Consider the following 23,380-nt stretch of genomic DNA (forward strand, 5'->3'; position numbering starts at 1 on the left):
TGCTGGGATTACAGCCGTGAGCTACCTCACCCAGCTATTTTCATATTTTTAAGAGCCATCAGGGCCGGGCACGGTGGCTCACACCTGTAATCCCAGCACTTTGGGAGGCTGAGTCAGGCGGATCACGAGGTCAGGAGATTGAGACCATCCTGGCTAACACGGTGAAACCCCGTCTCTATTAAAAATACAAAAAATTAGCCAGGCATGGTGGCGGGCGCCTGTAATCCCAGCTACTCGGGAGGCTGAGGCAGGAGAATCGTGTGAACCCGGGAGGCGGAGCCTGCAGTGAGCCGAGATCGCGCCACTGCACTCCAGCCTGGGTGAGAGAGCGAGACTCCCTTCTGAAGAAAAGAAAAAAAAAAAAAAGAAAGAGCCATCAGTACATTTTTTTCTGTGAACTATTGGTTCATATTATTTGTTATTTTTTCCACCAGATCAACTGGTTTTTACTACAGATTTTATACATATTAGGCAATTAGCTTTTGCCGATCTGGTTCTGTTTCTTTTTCTTTTTCAGAGCGTCTTTGCCCCAACTTGCATCTGGCAATCTCCCACTTCCACTATTAGTATTAATGCCTCATTTTTAGGTGAGTATGGAGTATCTAAAATACCTTTTAATAAACAATTGTCTACAAGAGATAACTCACCTTGCTGTCCATCTTGCATAGTTACAATCAATGGCTGGCCAATGCCTCCAGTAGGGATTGAAGTTTGGATATTACCCAGAGGGACTCCATCAGTCACTATGGTGATGACCCTCTGGCCTCCACTCCCCATTACTTGCTGGATTGATGAGTCAACGGAATTTCCTTCTATAATTTCCTCTGAATTGGCTAGAGATGACAAAAGCAAATTTAAAATTTCAGCTTTTTAAAAAAATAGGAGTATAGCAATTTCAACTTCCTTGAACCTGACAACATTCAGGGAGAGGAACATTTGAAAAAAAAACTGAGATTCAACAGTTCGCAAAAGGTTTTGTGAACAATGCTAAGTCAGAGGAGAAAAGAAAATAGAGAATGCATTAGAACAGTATTTTATAAAATGTGTTCACTGAGGTATTAATAACTTTCACTAAAGATGGGTTCTATGTATAAATACGTTTTCAAAATTCTGGTTTAAATATGCTTAAACTTTTTTGTTTTGTAGGCGTATCAGAGACTTCAATAGGCTAATAAACATTGTGATTTTCCAACAGGGTGTGATTCTTCAACAGGGTATAAGATACTCTGTTTCAGCTGGGCACGGTGGCTCACGCCTGTAATCTCAGCACTTTGGGAGGCCAAGATGGGCGAATCACTTGAGGCCAGGAGTTAGAGACCAGCCTGGCCAACATGGCAAAACCCTGTCTCTACTAAAAGTACAAAAATTAGTCAGGCATGGTGGCACGTGCCTGTAGTTCCAGCTACTTTGGAGGCTGAGGCACGAGAATCGCTTGAGCCTGGGAGGCGGAGGTTGCAGTGAGTCGAGATGGAGCCACTGCACTCCAGCCTGAGCGACAGAGTGAGACTCCATCTCAAAAAACAAACAAAAAACCAGATATGCTGTTTCCCCAACATATTTGATATTGGAACCCTTTTTTTTTCAGGAAGTATCTTGAAAGTCTAAAATGGCTGGGCACGGTGGCTCATGCCTGTAATCCCAGCACTTTAGGAGGCTGAGGTGGGCAGATCACCTGAGGTCAGGGGTTTGAGACCAGCCTGGCAAACATGGTGAAACCCCATCTCTACTAAAAATACAAAAATTAGCTGGGCGTGTTGGTGGGCGCCTGTAATCCCAGCTACTTGGAAGGCTGAGGCAGGAGAATTGCTTGAACCCGGGAGGTGGAGGTTGCAGTGAGCCAAGATCGCACCATTGCACTCCAGCCTGGGTGACAAGAGCGAGATTCCATCTCAAAAAAAAAAAAAAGTCTAAAATAACCATAAATTAGAATAGATCACTTCTATAAGAAAACAGGGATATTTAATAGTTAATTAACAGAATAATATGTGAAGTAGTCAAAATATTGAAGTTTGATAGACAAAAATGTTAGGTGGCTTTTTTCATCTGATAAATCAAGAATAATAGCTGGCTGGGTATGGTGGCTCATGCCCATAATCCCAGCATTTTGGGAGGCCACGGCAGGAGGATTGCTTGAGGCTGGGAGTTGAAGACCAGCCTGAGCAGTGAGACCATCCCCCCAAATTTGAAAAATTAACTGAGCGTGGCGGCATGCACCTTTAGTCCTAGCTACTCAGGAGGCTGATGTGGGAGGATCACTTGAGCCCAGAAGTTCAAGCTGCAGTGAGCTCTGATTGTGCCACTGCACTCCAGCCTGGGTGACAGAATAACAGAATAAGATCCTGTCTGTATCAAAAGAAACCCCAAACATATATATATATATGTTTATATTAAATGTATATCAAATGTATATACATTTGTATATCAAATATACATCAAATGTATATTTGATACACATCTGATATATACACACACATATATATATAAAAAATAGCCAACACTTATGTGCCAGGTACCATTCTATGAGTGTTATGTGTATTATGTTGAATCGAGATTTTCAGTTTGATTAGTCAGTATCCCAATAAACTAACCACTATTAGAGGAAATAATTCCTACCACTATGGAATTTCTCTATCTAAAGTGTCACAGGGCCGGGCGCGGTGGCTCACACCTGTAATCCCAGCACTTTGGAAGGCCGAGGTGGGCGGATCACCGAGGTCAGTAGTTTGAGACCAGCCTGGCCAACATGGCAAAACCCCATCTCTACCAAAAATACAAAAATTAGCTGGGCATGGTGGTGGGCGCCTGTAATCCCAGCTACTTGGGAGGCTGAGGCAGGAGAATTGTGCTTGAACCCTGGAGATAGAGATTGCAGTAAGCTGAGATCACGCCACCGCACCCCAGCCTGGGTGACAGAGTGAGACTGTCTCAAGAAAGAAAAAGAAAAGAAGAAAGAAAGAAAGAAAAAGAAAGAAAAGAAAAAGAGAGAGAGAGGGAGGGAGGGAAGGAAGGAGGGAGGGAGGGAGGGAGGGAGGGAGGGAAGGAGAAAGAAAGAAAGAAAAGAAAGAAAGAAGGAAAGAAAGAAAGAAAGAGAAAGAAAGAAAGACACAGATAGAACTTTGCAGTAATAAGTGGGGTATCAATCATCCATATGAAACACATCTAGGTAGTTCAATGGAAATAAAGGATTCACACCTCTTAGAAACAAAGAACAGTTAAATATTAAAGCTGAAAGGTCCTGGATAGATAACCTAATCCAACCATCATGCCAAAGATGAGAAAACTAGAACCTGGAGAAGTGATTTATCCAAGATCAAAGAGCAAACCAAAAGAATAGCAAGGACAAGTTTAATACACTGCTTTTCCCTTTGCTATGTTGTTCCCTCTTATACATCTGAGTAGAGATCTTTATGATTACACCCATTCAGAAAAATAGGATTGGAATTGGAAGAATGTTCTTACCACCCAAATGTCATGGCAGAAAGAAATCAGAACATTCTGCTTTCATATATGATGGAACAGATGGCCAGAGGGTTCCAGACAGATTTCTAAATGTCTACTGAGCCCTACCTATGACTATATGCCCCTGCCTATATGAAGCCTTAAGTCTTCCCCCCACAGACCACTAGCTCTGGCTAAATGACTTGAAAACTTTTTTGTTTTAAATATCAGAAAGGCAATACATAGCCTATATTTGCCCAACTCCTTTGGAAATGCCAAAATAACATCTCCAGTGAAAATAAAAGCAAGCCATGAAGTACAAAGGATATGACAACAAAAAAGGTACCAGTCCCATGTATTTTGATACTTTAATATAAGATATCTGGGCTGCTATTTTGAATCATTCTATGATAGCATCAGTCAAAACATAACATAGAGTATCTCCAAAAAAATCTGCTAATATGAGAATAGACATTTCAATCTGAAGTAACTAGAGTCAGGGAAAACAAACTTCAAACTGTAAACACACAAAGGAATAATTCAGTCATTCTCTGATATTATTCAGCTGTCTGATTATACCGCCTAGCAATTTTTCTTTCTGATGTTCAATGATGCTACATCCCTTTTCCTTAGCTGCCTCTAATTAAATGCAATTCTTTAATAATATTTCATGCAAATTAAATCTGCTGGAGACTTAAAAACAAAAGAAAAAGTGGTGATTCCCCCAGCAGCATATCCCTTGCCTACCTGTGGCTCTGTGTGAGTTCGGGAGGGGACTGACGCCTCAGCAAGAGCTGCAAGGGTAGCCAGCACTGAGGTGGTAGAATTTGAAAACTGTACTGTTGAGGCATGGGGGTCACCTATTTCAGTAAGAAAGACAAATGAGGTCCAATGTAGAGAAAAAATTGAGGCAAATTAAAAACAGCTTATTAAATCAAAACCTCAGCTTTTCACTCTAATGTCCTCAATCTTGTTCTCTAACTCAAACTGATAGAAGCCAATTATATCAGTGTTAAAATTCTTTTAAGGTTTAAAAAGTTTTTCCTTTAAAGTGGATTAAATTAGTATACTTGGAGGGCTGGGCACCGTTCCTGCCTGTAATCCCAGCACTTTGGGAGGCCGAGGCGGGTGGATCATGAGGTCAGGAGGTCGACACCATCCTGGCTAACATGGTGAAATCCCGTCTCTACTAAAAATACAAAAAATTAGCTGGGTGTGCTGGTGGGCACCTGTAGTCCCAGCCACTTGGGAGGCTCAGGCAGAAGAATGGCGTGAACCCGGGAGGCGGAGCTTGCAGTGAGCTGAGATCACACCATTGCATTCCAGCCTGGGCAACAGAGCGAGACTCCTTCTCAAAAAAAAAAAAAAAAAAGTATACTTTGTACAGGGCCACTACATTCCCCTCATTTAATCATTCTCTTGGCACTGCCAGTGCTGAGCATTAGTAGCTAACAGACCAAGAGTGCTACCCACTCCTTAAGCTGGCTGGGCAGAGCTCTCCTTGGCAGCAGGCAGTAAGTGTAAAATGCATACCTCACCCCAAGCTCAGCAGTGATAAGGGAATAGTCCCCTTCTGAGCTTTACCCAATCATACTACCTTTTTTCATCAGCTAGATAGATGTGAAGAATAGGATTCACCTCTAGTACAAGAATAGTTAAAAACCTAAAGTTTTACGGCCGGATGCTGTGGCTCATGCCTGTAATCCTCCTTTGGGAGGCCGAGGCGGGTGGATCACCTGAGCTCAGGAGTTCGAGACCAGCCTGGCCAACAAGGTGGAACCCTGTCTCTACTAAAAATACAAAAATTAACTGGGCTTGGTGGTGGGCACCTATAATCCCAGTTACTCAGGAGGCTGAGGCAAGAGAATCGCTTGAACCTGGGAGGTGGAGACTGCAGTGAGCCGAGATCGCACCACTGCACTTCAGCTTGGGCGACAGAGCAAGACTCCATCTCAATAAATAAATAAATAAATAAAAACTTTCATATATTCAATGTCAAAGGGTAGTACAATAGATTAACGCTAAAAACATTAAATGCTAAAAATACTTTAGTTATGTCAAGATGTACTTTTATTTTTTATTTATTTACTTTCTGAGATGGAGTCTTGCTCTGTCTCCCAGGCTGGAGTGCAGTGGCACGGTCTCAGCTCATTGCAACCTCCACCTCCCGGATTCAAGCGCTTCTCTTATCTCAGCCTCCTGAGTAGCTGGGATTACAGGTGTGCACCACCACACCCAGCTAATTTTTATACTTTTAGTACAGACGAGGTCTCGCCATGTTGCCCAGGCTGGTCTTGAACTCCTGACTTCAGGTGATCTGCCTGCTTTGGCCTCCCAAAGTGCTGGGATTACAGGCATAAGCCACTGTGTCCGGCCAAGATGTACTTTTAAAAAGACTTTGGTCATAACCTTCTTCTCTTGCATCTGTGTGCTATTCTCATAGCTAAGTTGTAAGAGAGAAGCGCACTAGATCTGGCAACAGACATGCCTAACTTTATGAACCAAAAGTATTACTCTAACTGTAGATATTTCCTTGTTGGGGAAAAAAAGTATTACTCAACAGTTTTGTATAAATCTTACTTTTATAAAATGAATTATATTTCTCTATTTCTTTCACTATAATTTCAGAGATACCTATTATGCCAGTTACAAATTTATTGCCTCTCAGTTCCAAATCTACCCTTCTTTGTCTTGCCTGGTGATGCTGGGGCTGGACCCTATAAACATTTCTTGTCAGCTGGCGTAACATTAAGCTTTGTTAGTATAGAAGTAGAAGTAGTGGCTGTACCCTCTATTGGCTATTCCTGTATTCTTTTTTTTTTTTTTTTTTTGAGACAGAGTTTTGCTCTTGTTGCCCAGACTGGAGTGCAGTGGCGCGATCTCAGCTCACTGCAACTTCTGCCCCCCAGGTTCACGCCATTCTCCTGCCTCAGCCTCCCAAGTAACTGGGACTACAGGCGCGCACCACCATGCCCAGCTAATTTTTGTATTTTTAGTAAGACGGGGTTTCACCATGTTAGCCAGGCTGGTCTTGAACTCCTGACCTCAAGTGATCTGCCCACCTCGGCCTCCCAAAGTGCTGGGATTACAGGCGTGAGCCAGCACACTAAGCAATATATTTTATTTTTAAATGTACTCTTAATTTTTTTTTTCAAGACGAAGTCTGGCATTATGGCCCAGGCTGCAGTGCAGTGATACAATCTTGGCTTACTCTAGCCTCTGCCTCCCAGGCCCAAGCTGTCCTCCCACCTCAGCCTCCCAAGTAGCTGGGACTACAGGCGTGCATCACCATGCCTGGCTAATTTTTTTTTTTTTTTTTGTATTTTTTGTACAGACCAGGTTTCACCATGCTGCCCAGGCTGCTCTCGAACTCATGAGTTCAAGCTATCCACCCGCCTCAGCCTCCCAAAGTGCTGAGATAATAGGCGTGAGCCACCACACCCAGCCTACTCTTAATTTTTAAGTTTTCCCACTACCTATGCTTAAATATTCTTTCCAGTTTTTCTTCTTTCAAGAAGTCAGGGCCAGGCGCGGTGGCTCATGCTTGTAATCCCAGCATTTTGGGAGGCTGAGGTGGGCAGATCATCTGAGGTCAGGAGTTTGAAACCAGCCTGGCCAACATGGTGAAACCCCATCTCTTCTAAAAATACAAAAATTAGCTGGGCGTGGTGGCAGGCACCAGTATCTCAGCTACTTAGGTTGAGGCACGAGAATCGCTTGAACCTTGGAGGCAGAGTTTGCAGTGAGCCGAGATTATGCCACTGCACTCCAGCCTGAGCGACAGAGCAAAACTCTGTCTCAAAAAAAAAAATAAAAAAAAAGGGCCAGGCACAGTGGCTCACACTGGTAATCCCAATACTTTGGGAGGCTAAGGCAGGTGAATTGCTTGAGCCCAGGAGTTTGAGACCAGCCTGGGCAACATGGTGAAACCCCATCTCTACTAAAAACTACAAAAAAATTAGCTGGGTGTGGTGGCAGGCGCCTGTAATTCCAGCATTTTAGGAGGCCGCGGCAGGTGGATCACAAGGTCAGGAGTTCGAGACCAGCCTGGCCAACACGGTGAAACCCCGTCTCTACTAAAATACAAAAATTAGCCAGGCGTGGTGGCAGGCGCCTGTAATCCCAGCTACTCGGGAGGCTGAGGCAGGAGAATCACTTGAACCCAGGAGGCGGAGGTTGCAGTGAGCCGAGATTGGGCCACTGCACTCCAGCCTGGGCGACAGAGCAAGACTCCGTCTCAAAAAAAAAAAAAAGGTTGTTTTAATCATTGTGACTGAACCAATATGAATCCAAAAGATTGTGAGTGTTCTGATTAAATGTATATATAAATTTAATGTAAAGTTTTTGTATCATCCCGCTGAATGCAAAATTATTTTAAATAACTGTTGATAGCTTATAAAATGAAGATCACTATTGCCCCCTGGTGGGCATGTTGGGGTCAAACTTCGCTAAGATATTACGTTTTCATTTAATAGCTATTATTGAAGCCCTACTATAAAATGGAACTTGAAATACAAATTCTCAAACTCTCACAACAACCTCATAAAGTAGGTATTATTATATCCCAATTTTGCAGATAAGTAAACAAGGCATAGAAAAGTATGAAGTTTTCCTAGGGTCAAGCAGCTAGTCAACCAATAATTATTTGAGCACAATTCTGATTCCAAAATTCTGTGTGTATCACATACATTGCTTCTTCTCTTTTACCACACTACCTCTCAATATCAATAGCTTAGTCAAGATCTTTCCTTTGACATTATACAAACTTAACTAAGAATACTGTTATTTCAAATAAAAGAAACAGAAAAAGAAACCAATAGTCAATTGGAAAATTTATTTAAATGAGGACACAAGTTATTTCATTGTAAAACAAATATTTGTAAAAGGAGATGCTAACTAAAAGGCCGGGTGTGGTGGCTCACACCTGTAATCCCAGCACTTTGGGAGGCCAAGGCGGGTAGATCACGAGGTCAGGAGATCAAGACCGTCCAGGCTAACACGGTGAAACCCCGTCTCTAGTAAAAATACAAAAATTAGCCGGGCGTGGTGGCATGCACCTGTAGTCCCAGCTACTCAGGAGGCTGAGGCAGGAGAATCGCTTGAACCCGGGAGGCAAAGGTTGCAGTGAGCCAAGATTGCGCCACTGCACTCCAGCCTGGGAAACAGAGCAAGACTCCGCCTCGGAGAAAAAAATAAAAAATAAAGGAGATGCTGAAAAACAAACTCATTCATTCTTATTTAGATAGAAGGTTTTGTTGAAAACATGCAGGTTTCTTTTTTTTTTTTTTTTTTTTTGAGATGAAGTTTCACTCTTGTTGCCCAGGCTGGAGAGCAATGGCGCGATCTCTGCTCACTGCAACCTCCGCCTCCCAGGTTCAAGCGATTCTCCTGCCTCAGTCTCACAAGTAGCTGGGATTACAGGCACCCGCCACCACACCTGGCTAATTTTTGTATATTTAGTAGAGATGGGGTTCCACCATGTTGACCAGGCTGGTCTTAAACTTCCCACTTCAGGTGATCCACCCACTTCGGCCTCCCAAAGTGCTAGGACTACAGGCGTGAGGCACCGCGCCAAGTCAAAAACATACAGGTTTCAAAAGATCAACACCAAGTAGTTTTCTCTGCTGTTTTCTTTTTATATATGCACTCAAGAACAAATCCAGACTCTTATACTTTATTCAGATAATCACATTTACCTGTTTTATATCAGTACTCCAAAAGCCACTTATGTTTATTCTGCTTTGTTACTGCTTTAAACTATTAATGTTTATTTCCCTTATCAGTATCATGTTGAGGCACCTTCATATTTTCATTTTTGGTCTAGGCATAACCCTTCAATAGATTAATCTGTACAATATTTTCCTTTTTTTTTTTTTTTTTAGAGACAGGGTCTTGCTCTGTCATCCAGGCTGGAGTACAATAGCACAATTATAACTCACAGTAAGTCCAACTCCTGAGCTCACGAGATCCTCCCATGTCAGCCTCCTGAGTAGCTGGGACTGCAGGTATGCATCACCACGCCCACCTATTTTTAGTAGAGGATGGGGTCTTGCTATGTTGCCCAGTCCAGGGTGGCCTCAAGCAATCTTCCCACCTTGGCCTCCCAAAGCATTGGGATTACAGATATGAGCCACTGTGCCCAAGCCAGAATATTTTACTTTTAACACAATAAATATTCCTTTGTAATCCCTATGTATGATCTTCCCTTCCCCAGAAAGAATAAGTACTTCAGCTTTAAAATCTATTACAAATCTTCTGCTTTAGCAATATTTTAATTAAGGAGTATTAGAAAGGGTATCCATTCATCTCCTGGAAAATCTAGGGTTCTGTTCATTTTTGAGTCTAAAATAAATTTCATGTTATCAGAACATTACCTGAGGTTGTTTTGGTGCTGGTTGAAGAAATAAGGCTTGAGAGGTTAACAACCTCTCCCGACGTGAAGATGAACGGAGCAGCCATAGTCACAGGGTCAGTCACAGGGTTGGCTCTCTCTGGATTAACATTCACCTGATTCTGCATTGCTTCCTATCAAACAAGGCAGGATATTTCAATCAGAACACTTATCAGCTTTTCTTTTCTTTTTTTTTTTTTTTGAGACAGTCTCACTCTGTCACCCAGGCTGGAGTGCAGTGGCGCAATCTCGGCTCACTGCAACCTCCACTCCTGGGTTCAGGCAATTCTCATGCCTCAGCCTCCCGAGCAGCTGGGATTACAGGCACGCGCCACCACGCCCAGCTAATTTTTTGTATTTTTAGTAGAGACAGGGTTTTGCCATGTTGCCCAAGTTGGTCTAGAACTTCTGGGCTCAGGCAAATCACCCGCCTTGGCCTCCTAAAGTGGTAGGATTACAGGCTTGAGCCACCGTGCCCAGCCCAAGAACACTTATTAGCTTTAGTTACACAGTTACTGAACAGCATATTCCACTCCCACCCCAATGCTCTATCAATCATAACTATTTCCCATACACAATGTCCCAGGGAGATCAGAGTTCTCATTAAGACCACCATTTTTTTTCAGACCAGGCCAACAGAGTTGTTAGGTTGCTTTCCAAAGCTTGTTCCTACTTCAGGAAAGCAAAGGTGTATTATTTGCAAAAACTTCTAGACAATTCACTTAACCTCTATGAATCTTGTTATTTTCATTTGAAAAATGAGGGAGTCAGGCCAGGCATGGTGGCTCATGCCTGTAATCCCACCACTTTGAGAGGCTGAGGTGGGTGGACCACTTGAGGTCAGGAGTTCGAGACCAGCCTGGCCAACATGGTGAAACCCTGTCTCTACTAAATACAAAAATATCACCTGGGCGTGGTGGCGGGTGCTTGTAATCCCAGCTACTCGGGAGGCTGAGGCAGGAGAATTGCTTGAACCCAGGAGGCCAAGATTGCAGTGAGCCAAGATAGCGTCATTATACTCCAGCCTGGGCGACGGAGTGAGACTCCATCTCAAAAAAAGAAAAAAGAAAAATGAGGGAGTTGACCTGAATAGTCTAAAAAGTAATTTCCAGCACTAACATTTTGTGATCAATTATCTACAAGTCAGTGTGCTAGCAAGAGATCCCTGCAGAGTATCTATAGAGAACAATATTCTCTAGAGTTTTGTCCAACTACTTGTTCCATTCTGCCATTGAAAAAATTCCTAAGAGAATATATAACAAGCAAATAAATAAGTGCCAGATTTTAAAGTCTCGCTCTATATGCTGTACTTTTGCTTCCAGGGATATCTGTTCAATTTTGGTGAAAAGTAGCTTATCTTTATTACTTTCAGAAGCAATTTTCTACAAACATAATCACTACTTTAAAAAGTCCAGTTATGAAAGGGCTCTAAACAAAGAATTGAAAGTTCAAGGGGCTAACCAGTCTATAGACCACCTGTCAATTAAAAAAAAATACTGAAAATGCAGCAGAAATGGCTTGCTTGCTTGCTTTTTCTGTCTCTCTCTCTCTCTTTTTTTTTTTTTTTTTTTTGAGATGGAGTCCTGCTCTGTCGCCCAGGCTGGAGTGCAGTGGTGCGATCTCGGCTCACTGCAACCTCCGCCTCCAGGGTTCCTGCCTCAGCCTCCCAAGTAGCTGGGACTATAGGCACATGCTGTCATGCCCGGCTAATTTCTTTTGTATTTTAGTAGAGACAGGGTTTCATCGAGTTGCCCAGGCTGGCCTTGAACTCCTGAGCTCAGGCAATCCACCCTCCTCAGCCTCCCAAAGCGTTAGGATTACAGGCATGAGCCACCACGCCCAGCCAGAAATGACTGTTTTTCATATATAATTATCCCCTTGACTAAGAGCTTCAAATGAAACAGGTTATCCATTCTTTGGATATTGTGAAATTCCTTTTTTTTTTTTTTTTTTTTTGAGAGTCTCACTCTGTCTCCCAGGCTGGAGTACAGTGGCACGATCTCAGCTCAGCTCACTACAACTTCCACCTCCCAAGTTCAACCGATTCTCCTGCCTCTGTCTCCCAAGTAGCTGGGATTACAGGCACCCACCACCAAGCCAGCTAATTTCTGTATTTTTAGTAAAGATGAGGTTTCACCATGTTGGCCAGGCTGGTCTTGAACTCCTGACCTCAGGGGATTCACCCGCCTCAGCCTCCCAAAATGCTGGGATTACAGGCGTGAGCTACCGTGCCTGGCCTAAATTCCTTCTTGAATTTGCCCTTTTCCTTTATCCTCCACTAGGACATGATGTGTTCACAGCACGATAAAATTAGATAGGAAATAAAATATTACAATATTACATGATAAACAGACATCTAGTAAGTGCTATGGGAGCACAGAGGAGGGAAGAGTAGTACTGCTACATGGCGAAATAGTAGCACTTCCTTGGTTCAAGTTCTCATTGGCCCTTGCCTGGCCTAATGAAAGTCACCACATAGTTATTTAGCATTAAGTGTCTCTCTCTCATCTGTGTGCCACATTCCAAACAATCCTCTTTTTAAACCAAATTTAGTCATATCAGTCCTCCATTTAAAAACTTCTATCCAAATGCATCGCCCACATAACAGTTCAAACTCCTTCACATGCTGTAAAGCATCCCTACATTCAGAATCCAGCCTAACTTTCAAGCTTCGCATCTGCCACTCCCAAACTTTACTTCCTTGGCCCATTCTCCCATCACTCAACTACTTTTTCTTGAACATTCCACGTTCTTTCACACCTCTGTGTCTTTGATTTGCTCTTTTTCTAGCCTAGAATATAGTTTTCTCACTTCTCTGCCTACTTCAATATTCAGTTCACATTCTACTATTCCCTCCTTTGTGTTCCCATGGCACTTACTAGATATCTATTTATCATGCAATATTGTAATTTTTCTTGCCTTTCTTTACTTTTATCATGCTTTGAACACTTCATGTCCTATTAATTTTTTTTTTTTTTGAGATGGAATCCTGCTGTGTCACCCAGGCTCGAGTGCAGTGGCGCGATCTTGGCTCACTGCAACCTCTGCCTCCCAGGTTCAAGTGATTCTCCTGCTTCAGCCTCCCAAGTAGCTGGGATTACAGGCACACACCACCATGCCCAGCTAATTTTTTTTGCATTTTTAGTAGAGACGGGATTTCACCATATTGGCCGGGCTGGTCTCGAACTCCTGACCTCAGGTGATCCACCTGCCTCGGCCTCCCAAAGTGTTGGGATTACAGGCGTGAGCCACCACGCCTGGCCCATGTCCTGTTAATTTTCATATCCCCTGTTCTATTGTTCCCTGATGTACAGTGCTGGCTTAAGAAATTAATGGGCAGGCCAGGCACAGTGGCTCACGCCTGTAATCCCAGCACTTTGGGAGGCTGAGGCAGGCGGATCACCTGAGGTCAGGGGTTCAAGACCAGCCTGGCCAAAATGGTGAAACCCCGTCTCTACAAAAATACAAAAATTAGCTGGGCATGATGGCAGGTGCCTGTAATCCCAGCTACTCGGGAGGCTGAGGAGGAAGAATCACTTGAATCCAAGCAGTGAGCCGAGATCGTGCCATTGCACTCCAGCCTGGGCGACAAGAGTGAGACTCTATCTCGGGGCAGGGGGTGGGAAACAGAAATTAATGGGACACAGCTGGGCACCGTGGCTGACGCTTGTAATCCCAGCACTTTGGGAGGCCAAGGCAGGTGGATCACCTGAGGTTAGGAGTTCGAGACCAGCCTGGGCAACATGGCGAAACCCTGTCTCTACTAAAAATACAAAAATAAGCTGGGCACGGTAGTGTGTGGCTATTGTCCCAGCTGCTCGGGAGGCTAAGGTGGAAGAATCCCTTAAACCCAGGAAATGGAGGCTGCAGTGAGCTGAGATCATGCCACTGCATTCCAGCCTGGGCAACAGAGTGAGACTCTGCCTCAAAAAAAAAAAAAAAAAAAAAAAAAAAGGATGAAATCGTCACAGTTAATTTTAAATTCTGAAGTGGCTTCCTTATTACTCGTATGCTTTAGAGCTTCATAGATAGTCCCCAATTTACAAAGGTTCAACTTACAATTTTTCAACTTTGCCATGGTGTGAAAGTGATCTGACTTATGATGGGGTTACACCTGCATAAACTCATCATAAACGGATCCAAAGTAACACTATCATAAGTCAAGGAGCATCTGTATACTGTCTCACATCAGTTGATGAATATTCAGAAAGCATCAAGTAACTTTTAATATTGTCCCAAGTTAAGTTTAATTAGAAAGGGAAATCTTCATGGAGAAAAAGACATTCTAAAGCCAAATAAATGTTTTTGGTACTAGCCACAACATGGTTCTTTAATCACCATGATTAATTAAGGGCTTTATATAATATATATATTAAAAATATATATTAAAAATATATAAAATATATATGTGTGTCTACATATATACACACAAATATATATATTCTATACATATATGTATTTTAAAGATACTAATGACACTGAGTCACAAGATTGAGACATATTAGAAGTGCTATTTTAATAAAATAGCGAAAATTCAGTTTTGATTCAACTCCTACAAAAAAATCCTTAACTTCAATTAACGTACACTCTGGAGAGTATAAAAAGAACCACACCTGGAGGATGACCAAAATCTCAGCATTGTTTTTCTCCAGAGCTATGTCAAAGGCTGATTTATCAAATTTGCTGAAAGCATGGACATCAGCTCCATATTTGATAAGTAACTCTACAACATCTCGATGGTGGCGCTCTGTGGCCCAATGCAAAGCTGTCATCTTCAGCATGTCCTTGGCATTCACATCTGCACCATTCTGTCACAGAAAAGAATTTTTTTCAACAAACAGCGGTTATAGTAGCACAGGTGCAACATCGCATCATCAAGTACAGAGGATTTCCATAGAGATTACTTACTCAAATCTAGATCACATTTAAGGAATATCAAAGGGAAAAACATTTCTCAAATTCTCCTAAATGCTGACAGACATAATGCTTTCAACGAGTGGGTCCTCTAAGGACATCATTGGGAAATTAAACAGTTGGAAGACAAAGAGGGAAAGAACAGATTTTTGTTGCATTTATTAACAGAAAGCCAAGTGCCTGAATAAATAGGCATAAGTGCAGAGAATACCTTCAGAAACGGAAAGAAGAAAAATCAGTAAGTCTGTTTAGCCTTTAAAAAATTAGAAAAGCTTGAGCTCAGGAGTTCAAGATGAACCTGGGGAACATGGTGAAAAAACATGCCTCTACAAAAAATTCAAAACATTAGCCAGGCATGGTAGTATGTGCCTGTAGTCCCAGCTAAAGGGGAGGCTGAGGTGGGAGAATCTCTTGAGCCTGGGAGGTGGAGGCTGCACCACCACACTCTAGCCTGGGTGACAGAGTGAGACCATCATCTCCAAAAAAAACCCACAAAAAAACAAAAACAAAAACCATTAATAATAATAATAATAAATTGGAAAACTAGGCTGGGAGCCATGGCTCATGCCTGTAATCCCAGAACTTTGGAAGGCTGAGGATGGAAGGATCACTTGAGGCCAGGAGTCTGAGACCAGCCTGGTCAACGTAGTAAGATCTCATCTGTATTTTTTTTTTAAATATGATTTTTAAAAAATGGCTGGGTGCAGTGGCTCACACCTGTAATCCCAGCACTTTGGGAGGCTGAGGCAGTTGGATCACGAGGTCAAGGGATGGAGACCATCCTGGCCAACATGGTTAAACCCCATCTCTACTAAAAATACAAAAATTAGCTGGGTGTGGTGGAGCACGCCTGTAGTCCCAGCTACTCTGGAGACTGAGGCAGGAGAATTGCTTGAACCTGGGAGGCAGAGGTTGCAGTGAGCCGGTATTGCGCCACTGCACTCCAGCCTGGCGACAGAGCAAGACTCCGTCTCAAAAAAAAAAAAATTAGAAAACTGGCTAGGCACAGTAACCCCACACCTGTAATCCCAGTGTTGGGAAGCTGAGGCAGGAAAATTGCTTGAGGCCAGGAGTGCAAGGCCAGCCTGGGCTGGGCAATACAATGAGACCCTATTCTCTACAAAAAATAAAAACAAAAATAAATTAGCTGGGCATGGTGCTGCATGCCTGTAGTCCTCCTAGCTACTTTGGAGGCTGAGGCAGTAGGATTCCTTGAACCCAGGTGTTGAAAACTGCAGTGAGCTATGATCATGCCACTGCTCTCCAGCCAGGACAAAAGAGTGAGACTGTGTCTCAAATTTAAAAAATTGTTTTAGGGCCGGGCGTGGTGGCCCACACCTATAATTCCACCACTTTGGGAGTCCGAGGCAGGCAGATCACAAGGTCAAGAGTTTGAGACCAGCCTGGCCAACACAGTGAAACCCCATCTCTACTAAAAATACAAAAAAAAATTAGCTGAGCATGGTGGCGGGCACCTGTAATCCCAGCTACTTGGGAGGCTGAGATAGGAGAATCACTTGAACCCAGGAGGCGGAGGTTACAATGAGCCAAGATTGCGCCACTGCACTCCAGCCTGGGCGACAGTGCGAGACTTCATCTTTTTTTTTTTTTTGGAGACGGAGTCTCGCTCTGTTGCCCAGGCTGGAGTGCAGTGGCGCCATCTCAGCTCACTGCAACCTCCACCTCCCGGGTTCATGCCATTCTCCTGCCTCAGCCTCCTGAGTAGCTGGGACTACAGGTGCCTGCTACCACGCCCAGCTAATTTTTGTATATATATATATATACACGTATATATATACACGTGTATATATATACACGCACGTATATATATACACGTGTGTATATATACACGCACGTATATATATACACGTGTGTATATATACACGCACGTATATATATATACGTGTGTATATATATATATACGTATATATATATTTTTTTTTAGTACAGACAGGGTTTCACCATGTTAGCCAGGATGGTCTTGATCTTCTGACCTCGTGATCCACCCACCTCGGCCTCCCAAAGTGCTGGGATTACAGGTGTGAGCCACCGCACCCGGCTTTTTTTTTTTTTTTTTTTTTGAGACGAAGTCTCACTCTTGTCCCCCAGGCTGGAGTGCGATGGCATGATCTTGGCTCACTGCAGCCTCTGCCTCCCGGGTTCAAGCAATTCTCTTGCCTCAGCCTCCTGAGTAGCTAGGATTACAGGCGCCTGCCACCACACCTGGCTAATTTTTGTATTTTTAGTAGAGACAGGGTTTCACCATGTTGGCCAGGCTGGTCTTGAACTCCTGACCTCAGGTGATCCACCTGCCTCGGCCTCCTAAAGTGCTGGGATTACAGGAGTGAGCCACCGTGCCCGGCCGAGAGTTCATCTCAAAAAAAAAAAAATTGTTTTAATAAATTAGAAAACAGTTAGGTGAGGTGACTCACGCCTGTAATCCAAGCACTTTAGGAGGCCAAGGCAGGTGGATCACCTGAGGTCAGGAGTTTGAGATCAGCCTGGGCAACATGGTGAAACCCCGTCTCTACTAAAAATACAAAAATTGGCTGGGCGTAGTGGTGGGCACCTGTAATTCCAGCTACTCGGGAGGCTGAGGCAGGAGAATCACTTCAACCCAGGAGGCAGAGGTTGTGGTGAGCAGAGATTGCACCACTGCACTTCAGCCTGGGCCACAAGAACAACTCCTTCTCAAATATCAAACAAAAAAATAAATAAATAAATAAGAAAACAGACTGAGGCCTCATAGCCATAGCCATGAAGGTTTTTTTTTTTTTTTGAGATGGATTCTTGCTCTGTCGTCCAGCCTGGAGTGCAGTGGCGCGATCTCGGCTCACCACAACCTCCGCCTCCCGGGTTCAAGAGATTCTCCTGCCTCAGCTTCCTGAGTAGCTGCGATTACAGTCGCGCACCACCACGTCCTTCTAATTTTTTTTGCTTTTTTTCAGTAGCGATGGGGTTTCACCATGTTGGTCTGGCTGGTCTCGAATTCCTGACCTTGTGATCTACCCGTCTCGGCCTCCCAAAGTGCTGGGATTACAGGCACCCGGCCTGCCATGAAGACTCCTGGAGATGCAACTTAATGCTATAACTGTCCTAAACTTAATCCTTCCCAAGTCATTTCCTAGTACCCATTTAAGTAAGAAAACAGAAAAGTGGATGCCTTTTTTACAACATAACCTTGCCACTATTCTTGCTTTACCCGAACAAGCAGTTCCACGATGTGCGCATGTCCATCGGCTGCAGCCATGTGCAAGGGGGTCCTGTCTACTTTAGTCCGGGCATCCCTGCTAACACCTGCTCGAAGGAGTACTTCTGCTGTGGAATAATGACCATATTGAGCTGCAAGGTGGAGGGGTGATGTTCCAAGCTGTGGAAAAATAATGCTCATTGAATATCCACTGTGTGCAGAGTCCTAGATCATTACTGGAGAGATACAAATGAACAAGCTATGGTTCTTGTCCTTCAAGAGAGAATCTGATTGGGCAGATAAAACTGAAAAAATGCTTAAATTTACAAATTAAAGGCCAGGGGTCAGGTGCACTGGCTCACACCTGTAATCCTAGCACTTTGGGAGGCCAGGGTGGGCAGATCACCTGAGGTCAGGAGTTCAAGACCCTTCTGGCCAACATGGTGAAACCCCGTCTCTACTAAAAAATACCAAAAAGTTAGCCAGGTGTGGTGGTGGGCACCTGTAATCCCAGCTACTCAGGAGGCTGAGGCAGGGAGAATTGCTTTGAACCTGGGAGGCGGAGGTTGCAGTGAGCTGAGATTTTGCCACTGCACTCCAGCCTGGGTGACAGAGTGAAATGCCATCTCAAAAAAAAAAAAAAAAAATTAACATGCTAACGGACAAATAAATATACCACCAATTGACTAAGTACTAAGTATAATGGCTTTATGTCAGGTGGATTCATCAGGTAAGATTCCCTAAAGGACGTGACTTTACGCAGCATCTAGAAGGTTAAAACAAACAAAAAAAGGATCAGGGTGGATGTGGTGGCTCATGCCTGCAATCCCAGCACTTTGGGAGGTCAAGGCAGGAGGACTGCTTGAGCCCAAGAGATCAAGACCAGCCTGGGCAACACAGAGAGACCTTATCTCATAATAAATAAATAAATAAATAAATAAATAAATAAAACTTTAAAAAAGAAAAAGGGTAGAGACTAGAAAGTTACATGTGGAATTTGAGGTACAAATTTGACTGACTGGAAGAAAAGTTTTTTGCCACAGTAAAGCAGGGCAAGATGAATGATGAGATGAAGAGGCAATAAAAATTTAGCAATGATGTATCAACAGCAATAAGTAAGTCTGTCATCCCAGCGTAAATCTTGTAAGAGTTATCCATCAGCATCCACTTTGGCCAGAGACCTATTCCTTTCTTTTTGTTATGCTCTTTATTTTAAACCTGTTTAGTTTATTCTTTGCTTTTTCATATATTCAGCCTCTCTGCCTGACTGAATTTAATTCATAATTCACATTGTTCTTTCTAGGTCTATTTATAGAAATGCTAATTTCATGGGTTTCCTTTTCTTTCTTTTTGTGAAATGCTAAGAATCTGTTGGCCTCCCAATTAATCAGTCCAGAAGAGAGGTCATTCATTCATTGAAATTGTTAAAATTAGGCAATGTGTACAAAATCTGTGACTGCCAAGAAAGCCCACATTATAACTTGGACCTGTTTCTTCTGAAACTCTTTGGTCTCCAAGATGGTTGAGGCTAAATTACACCTTCCTCTTTAATGTTTTTTTAATAGTGGTAAAGGAAACAAAACAGCTAGACGACTTCTTTTTTTTTTTTGAAACAGAGTTTCCAAGCTGGAGTGCAATGGCGCAATCTCAGCTCACTGCAACCTCCACCTCCCGAGTTCACGCGATTCTCCTGCCTCAGCCTCTCAAGTAGCTGGGATTACAGGCGTGCGCCACCATGCCTGGCTAATTTTTTGTATTTTTAGTAGAAACGGGGTTTCACCATGTTAGCAGGCTGGTCTCGAACTCCTGACCTCAGGTGATCCGCCCGCCTTGGACTCCCAAAGTGCTGCGATTACAGGTGTGAGCCACCACGCTCAGCCTAGACAATTTCTCATTAACCAGGGCATATTAGAGAAAAGGAAACAAGGAGTTTATTAGTCTAGGAATGCATTCTTATTATATTGATTTTGTTTAATTTCCAGGTAATTACAGAAGCCTATAACCCAAGTACACTCCAGAGACAGTTAAACCTTTAGAAAATACTCTAAAAAACATTACAGAAAATCACAAGTATATAATACCTTACAATTATCACCTATATATCCACAGGAGACTCTCAATTTGGAAAACTAAAAGAAAAAGAAAACCACATATTCAGATGAGACAAAGAAAATAAAACTCTTGTAAGGGATATGAGGTAGAAAGGGAGTGAAGAAAAACCAATAGTCTGTTAGCCTTTAAGAAAAATGTTGGTAAAAGCATACATTGGAAATAATTAAGAGATCTCTCCTCTAAGCTTACCCAGTCTGTGGTGAATGGGGCGCCGTTTGCCATCAGCGTTCTCACTTCATCATCTTGGCCTTTTCTTGCTGCTTCTAGCAACCTCTTTCCCAAGTCCACCAAAGACATCTTTATGCATAGGAACAAAAGTTTTCAGGTAGCTATAACTCGAACATAAGGAAAGCTGCCAATACATTTTTTAGAAGACTTCTTATATTTGAATGTATATAAGATACATCTCAAGTTGACTGTCTGGTAGGTCACTTCCTTTCTACCTCGTCTAACACAAACAATAAAATATTTGGGAATGTTTCAAGCCCTAATACATAGTTCTATCACTTTCAATCCCCAGAAAAATACTCTGGAAATATCTGCAACACACTACGACCTTTCTAGTTTAAGGAATCGGTAAAACACCATTTCATTCCCCTGAAATGAAGAAGGGTACAATATTATTTTAAGGAACACAATATAATAAAGTATGTACTTTGATTTCCAGGAAGGGAGCAAGGTAGATGCCGATCTGTGAAACTACTGCTTGACGGAAATTAGGAGAGCCCTTATTAGCAACTAACTGCTCTCTCTGGAGGTTTGTAGGTCTTTGGATAGCACAATGAAACAGGACACATCAAGGTTTCCAAATCAAACTGTATCTCTCTGTTTTTTTTTTTTTTTTTTTTTTTTTTGAGATTGAGTCTCGCTGTATTGCTCAGGCTGGAGTGCAGTGGTGTGATCTTGACTCAGTGCAACCTCCACCTCCCGGGTTCAAGCAATTCTCCTGCCTCAGCCTCCTCAGTAGCTGGGATTACAGGCACCTGCCACCATGCCTGGCTAATTTTTGTATTTTTAGTAGAGACGGGGTTTCACCATGTTGGCCAGGCTGGTCTCGAACTCCTGACCTCAAGTGATCCACCCACCTCAGCCTCTCAGAGTGTTGGGATTACAGGCATGAGCCACCGCACCCGGCCCAAACTGCATCTTAATCTAGTTTTTATCTTCTGACTATGGTGTAACGATATAATCATGCTTAAAATTTAAGGAGACAAAGAGGAGTACAGCGGCTTGGGACTGTAATCCCAGCACTTCGGGAGGTCAAGTTAGGAGGATTACTTGAGCTCACAAGTTTGAGACCAGCCTAGGCAAAATGGCGAAACCCTGTCTCACAAAAAATACAAAAATTGGCTGGGCGCGGTGGCTCACGCCTGTAATCCCAGCACTTTGGGAGGCCGAGGCAGGCAGATCACCTGAGGTCAGGAGTTTGAGACCAGCCTGGCCGACATAGTGAAACCTTGTCTCTACTAAAAATACAAAAATTAGCCGGGCGTGGTGGCACATGCCTGTAGGCCCAGCTACTTGGGAGCCTGAGGCAGGACAATTGCTTGAACCTGGGAGGTGGATGTTGCAATGAGCTGAGATCACACCACTGCACTCCAGTCTGGGCAACAGAGCGAGACACTATCTTGAAAAAATAAAAAATACATATACAAAAAAATACAAAAATTAGCTGGGCATGGTGGTGCGTGCCTATAGTCTCAGCTACTCAGGAGGCTAAAGTGGGAGGATAACTTGAGCTCATGAGGTGGAGGTTGCGGTGAGCTGAGATTGCACCACTGCACTCTAGCCTGGGCGATAGAGCCAGATCTTGACTCAAAAAAAAAAAAAAAAAATTAAGAACAAGCCTTTACTGATTAAACACTGATCTGGTTAGGCCAGTAGCTCAAAAAATATGGTTTATGGACCCCTGGTGGTCCCTGATGCCTTTTTAGGGAACTATGAGGTCAAAACTATTTTTGTTATAATACAAAAACATTATTTGCCTTTTTTCTTTTTCCATGTTTACATTAGCACTAACAGTGCAAATCTAACAGTGGGTATAACTGCTGGTGCCTTAGCATGAATCAAACTGTGCTATTGGTTATTGTATTCTTCACTGCCATGTAATCTCAAGGGAAAATTGCCAGTTCTACTTAGGAGTGTCCTGGATGACACAGTAAAAATTATTAATTTTATTAAACCTCAACAACTGAATATATGTTTATAATTTATGTGTAACAAAATGGGAAGTATACATAAAGCACTTTTTTTTTTTTTTTTTTTTTGAGACAGGGTTTCACTCTGTCACTCAGGCTGGAGTGCAGTGGGCACAATCACAGCTCACTGCAGTCCTGACCTCCTGGGCTCATGGGATCCTCCCATCTCAGCTTCCCAAGTAGCTGGCACTACAAGCACGCACCACCATGCCCAGCTAATTTTTGTATTTTTTGTAGAGATGGGGATTCACAATATTGTTCAGGCTGGTCTCAAACTCCTGTGCTCAAGCAATCGACCCACTTTGGCCTCCCCAGTGTTGGGATTACAGGCGTAAGCCACCACACCCAGCCTCTTCTCCACCTTTTTGCCCAAATGACAATTATATTGTACCCACCATTCTGCATGATCTGTCCATAGCAATAGAATCTCAAAGTGTTGGAATTACAGGCGTGAGCCACTGTGCCTAGCCGACATAAAATACTTCTGCTGCTTACTGAAACATGATGGTTTTCTTGAGAAAAAGCACTACATGATTAAGTTGCAAGCTAAAATAACTGTTTTGTCCAGGCACGGTGGCTCACGCCTATAATCCCAGTACTTTGGGAGGCCCAGGCGGGCGGATCACGAGGTCAGGAGATCAAGACCATCCTGGCTAACACGGTGAAACTCCATCTCTACTAAAAATACTATATATATATATATATATATATATATATATATATTAGCCGGGCATGGTGGCAGACGCCTGTAGTCCCAGCTACTCAGGAGGCTGAGGCAAGAGAATGGTGTGAACCCTGGAGGCGGAGCTTGCGGTGAGCCGAGATTGTGCCACTGCACTCCAGCCTGGGCGACAGAGTGAGACTCCGTCTCAAAAGAAAATAAAATAAATAACTGCTTTTATCATGGAACATCATTTTATTATTTTATTTTTGAGACAGAGTTTTGCTCTCGTCACCCAGGCTGGAGTGCAATGGCATGATTTCGGCTCACTGCAACCTCTGCTTCCCAGGTACGAGTGATTCTCCTGCCTCAGCCTCCCAAGTATCTGGAATTACAGGCACCCACCACCATGCCCGGCTAATTTTTGTATTTTTAGTAGAGAGGGGTTTTGCCATGCTGGTCAGGCTGGTCTCGAA

At 43.1% G+C, this 23,380-nt stretch overlaps 1 protein-coding gene across 1 annotated transcript in view; it reads right to left on the reverse strand.

The window, feature by feature from the left end:
* GABPB2 (GA binding protein transcription factor subunit beta 2) overlaps positions 1–23,380 on the reverse strand; it is a 56,783-nt gene that overhangs the window by 17,826 nt on the left and 15,577 nt on the right. Inside the window, 8 exon segments of the mRNA XM_054461192.2 lie at positions 648–833; positions 4,186–4,215; positions 4,218–4,298; positions 9,813–9,963; positions 14,443–14,637; positions 17,946–18,113; positions 20,015–20,062; positions 20,235–20,342. Coding sequence (XP_054317167.1) covers positions 648–833; positions 4,186–4,215; positions 4,218–4,298; positions 9,813–9,963; positions 14,443–14,637; positions 17,946–18,113; positions 20,015–20,062; positions 20,235–20,342 — 967 coding nt within the window.

Source organism: Pongo pygmaeus, chromosome 1 (genome assembly GCF_028885625.2).
Source record: "Pongo pygmaeus isolate AG05252 chromosome 1, NHGRI_mPonPyg2-v2.0_pri, whole genome shotgun sequence".
Taxonomy (NCBI): domain Eukaryota; kingdom Metazoa; phylum Chordata; class Mammalia; order Primates; family Hominidae; genus Pongo; species Pongo pygmaeus.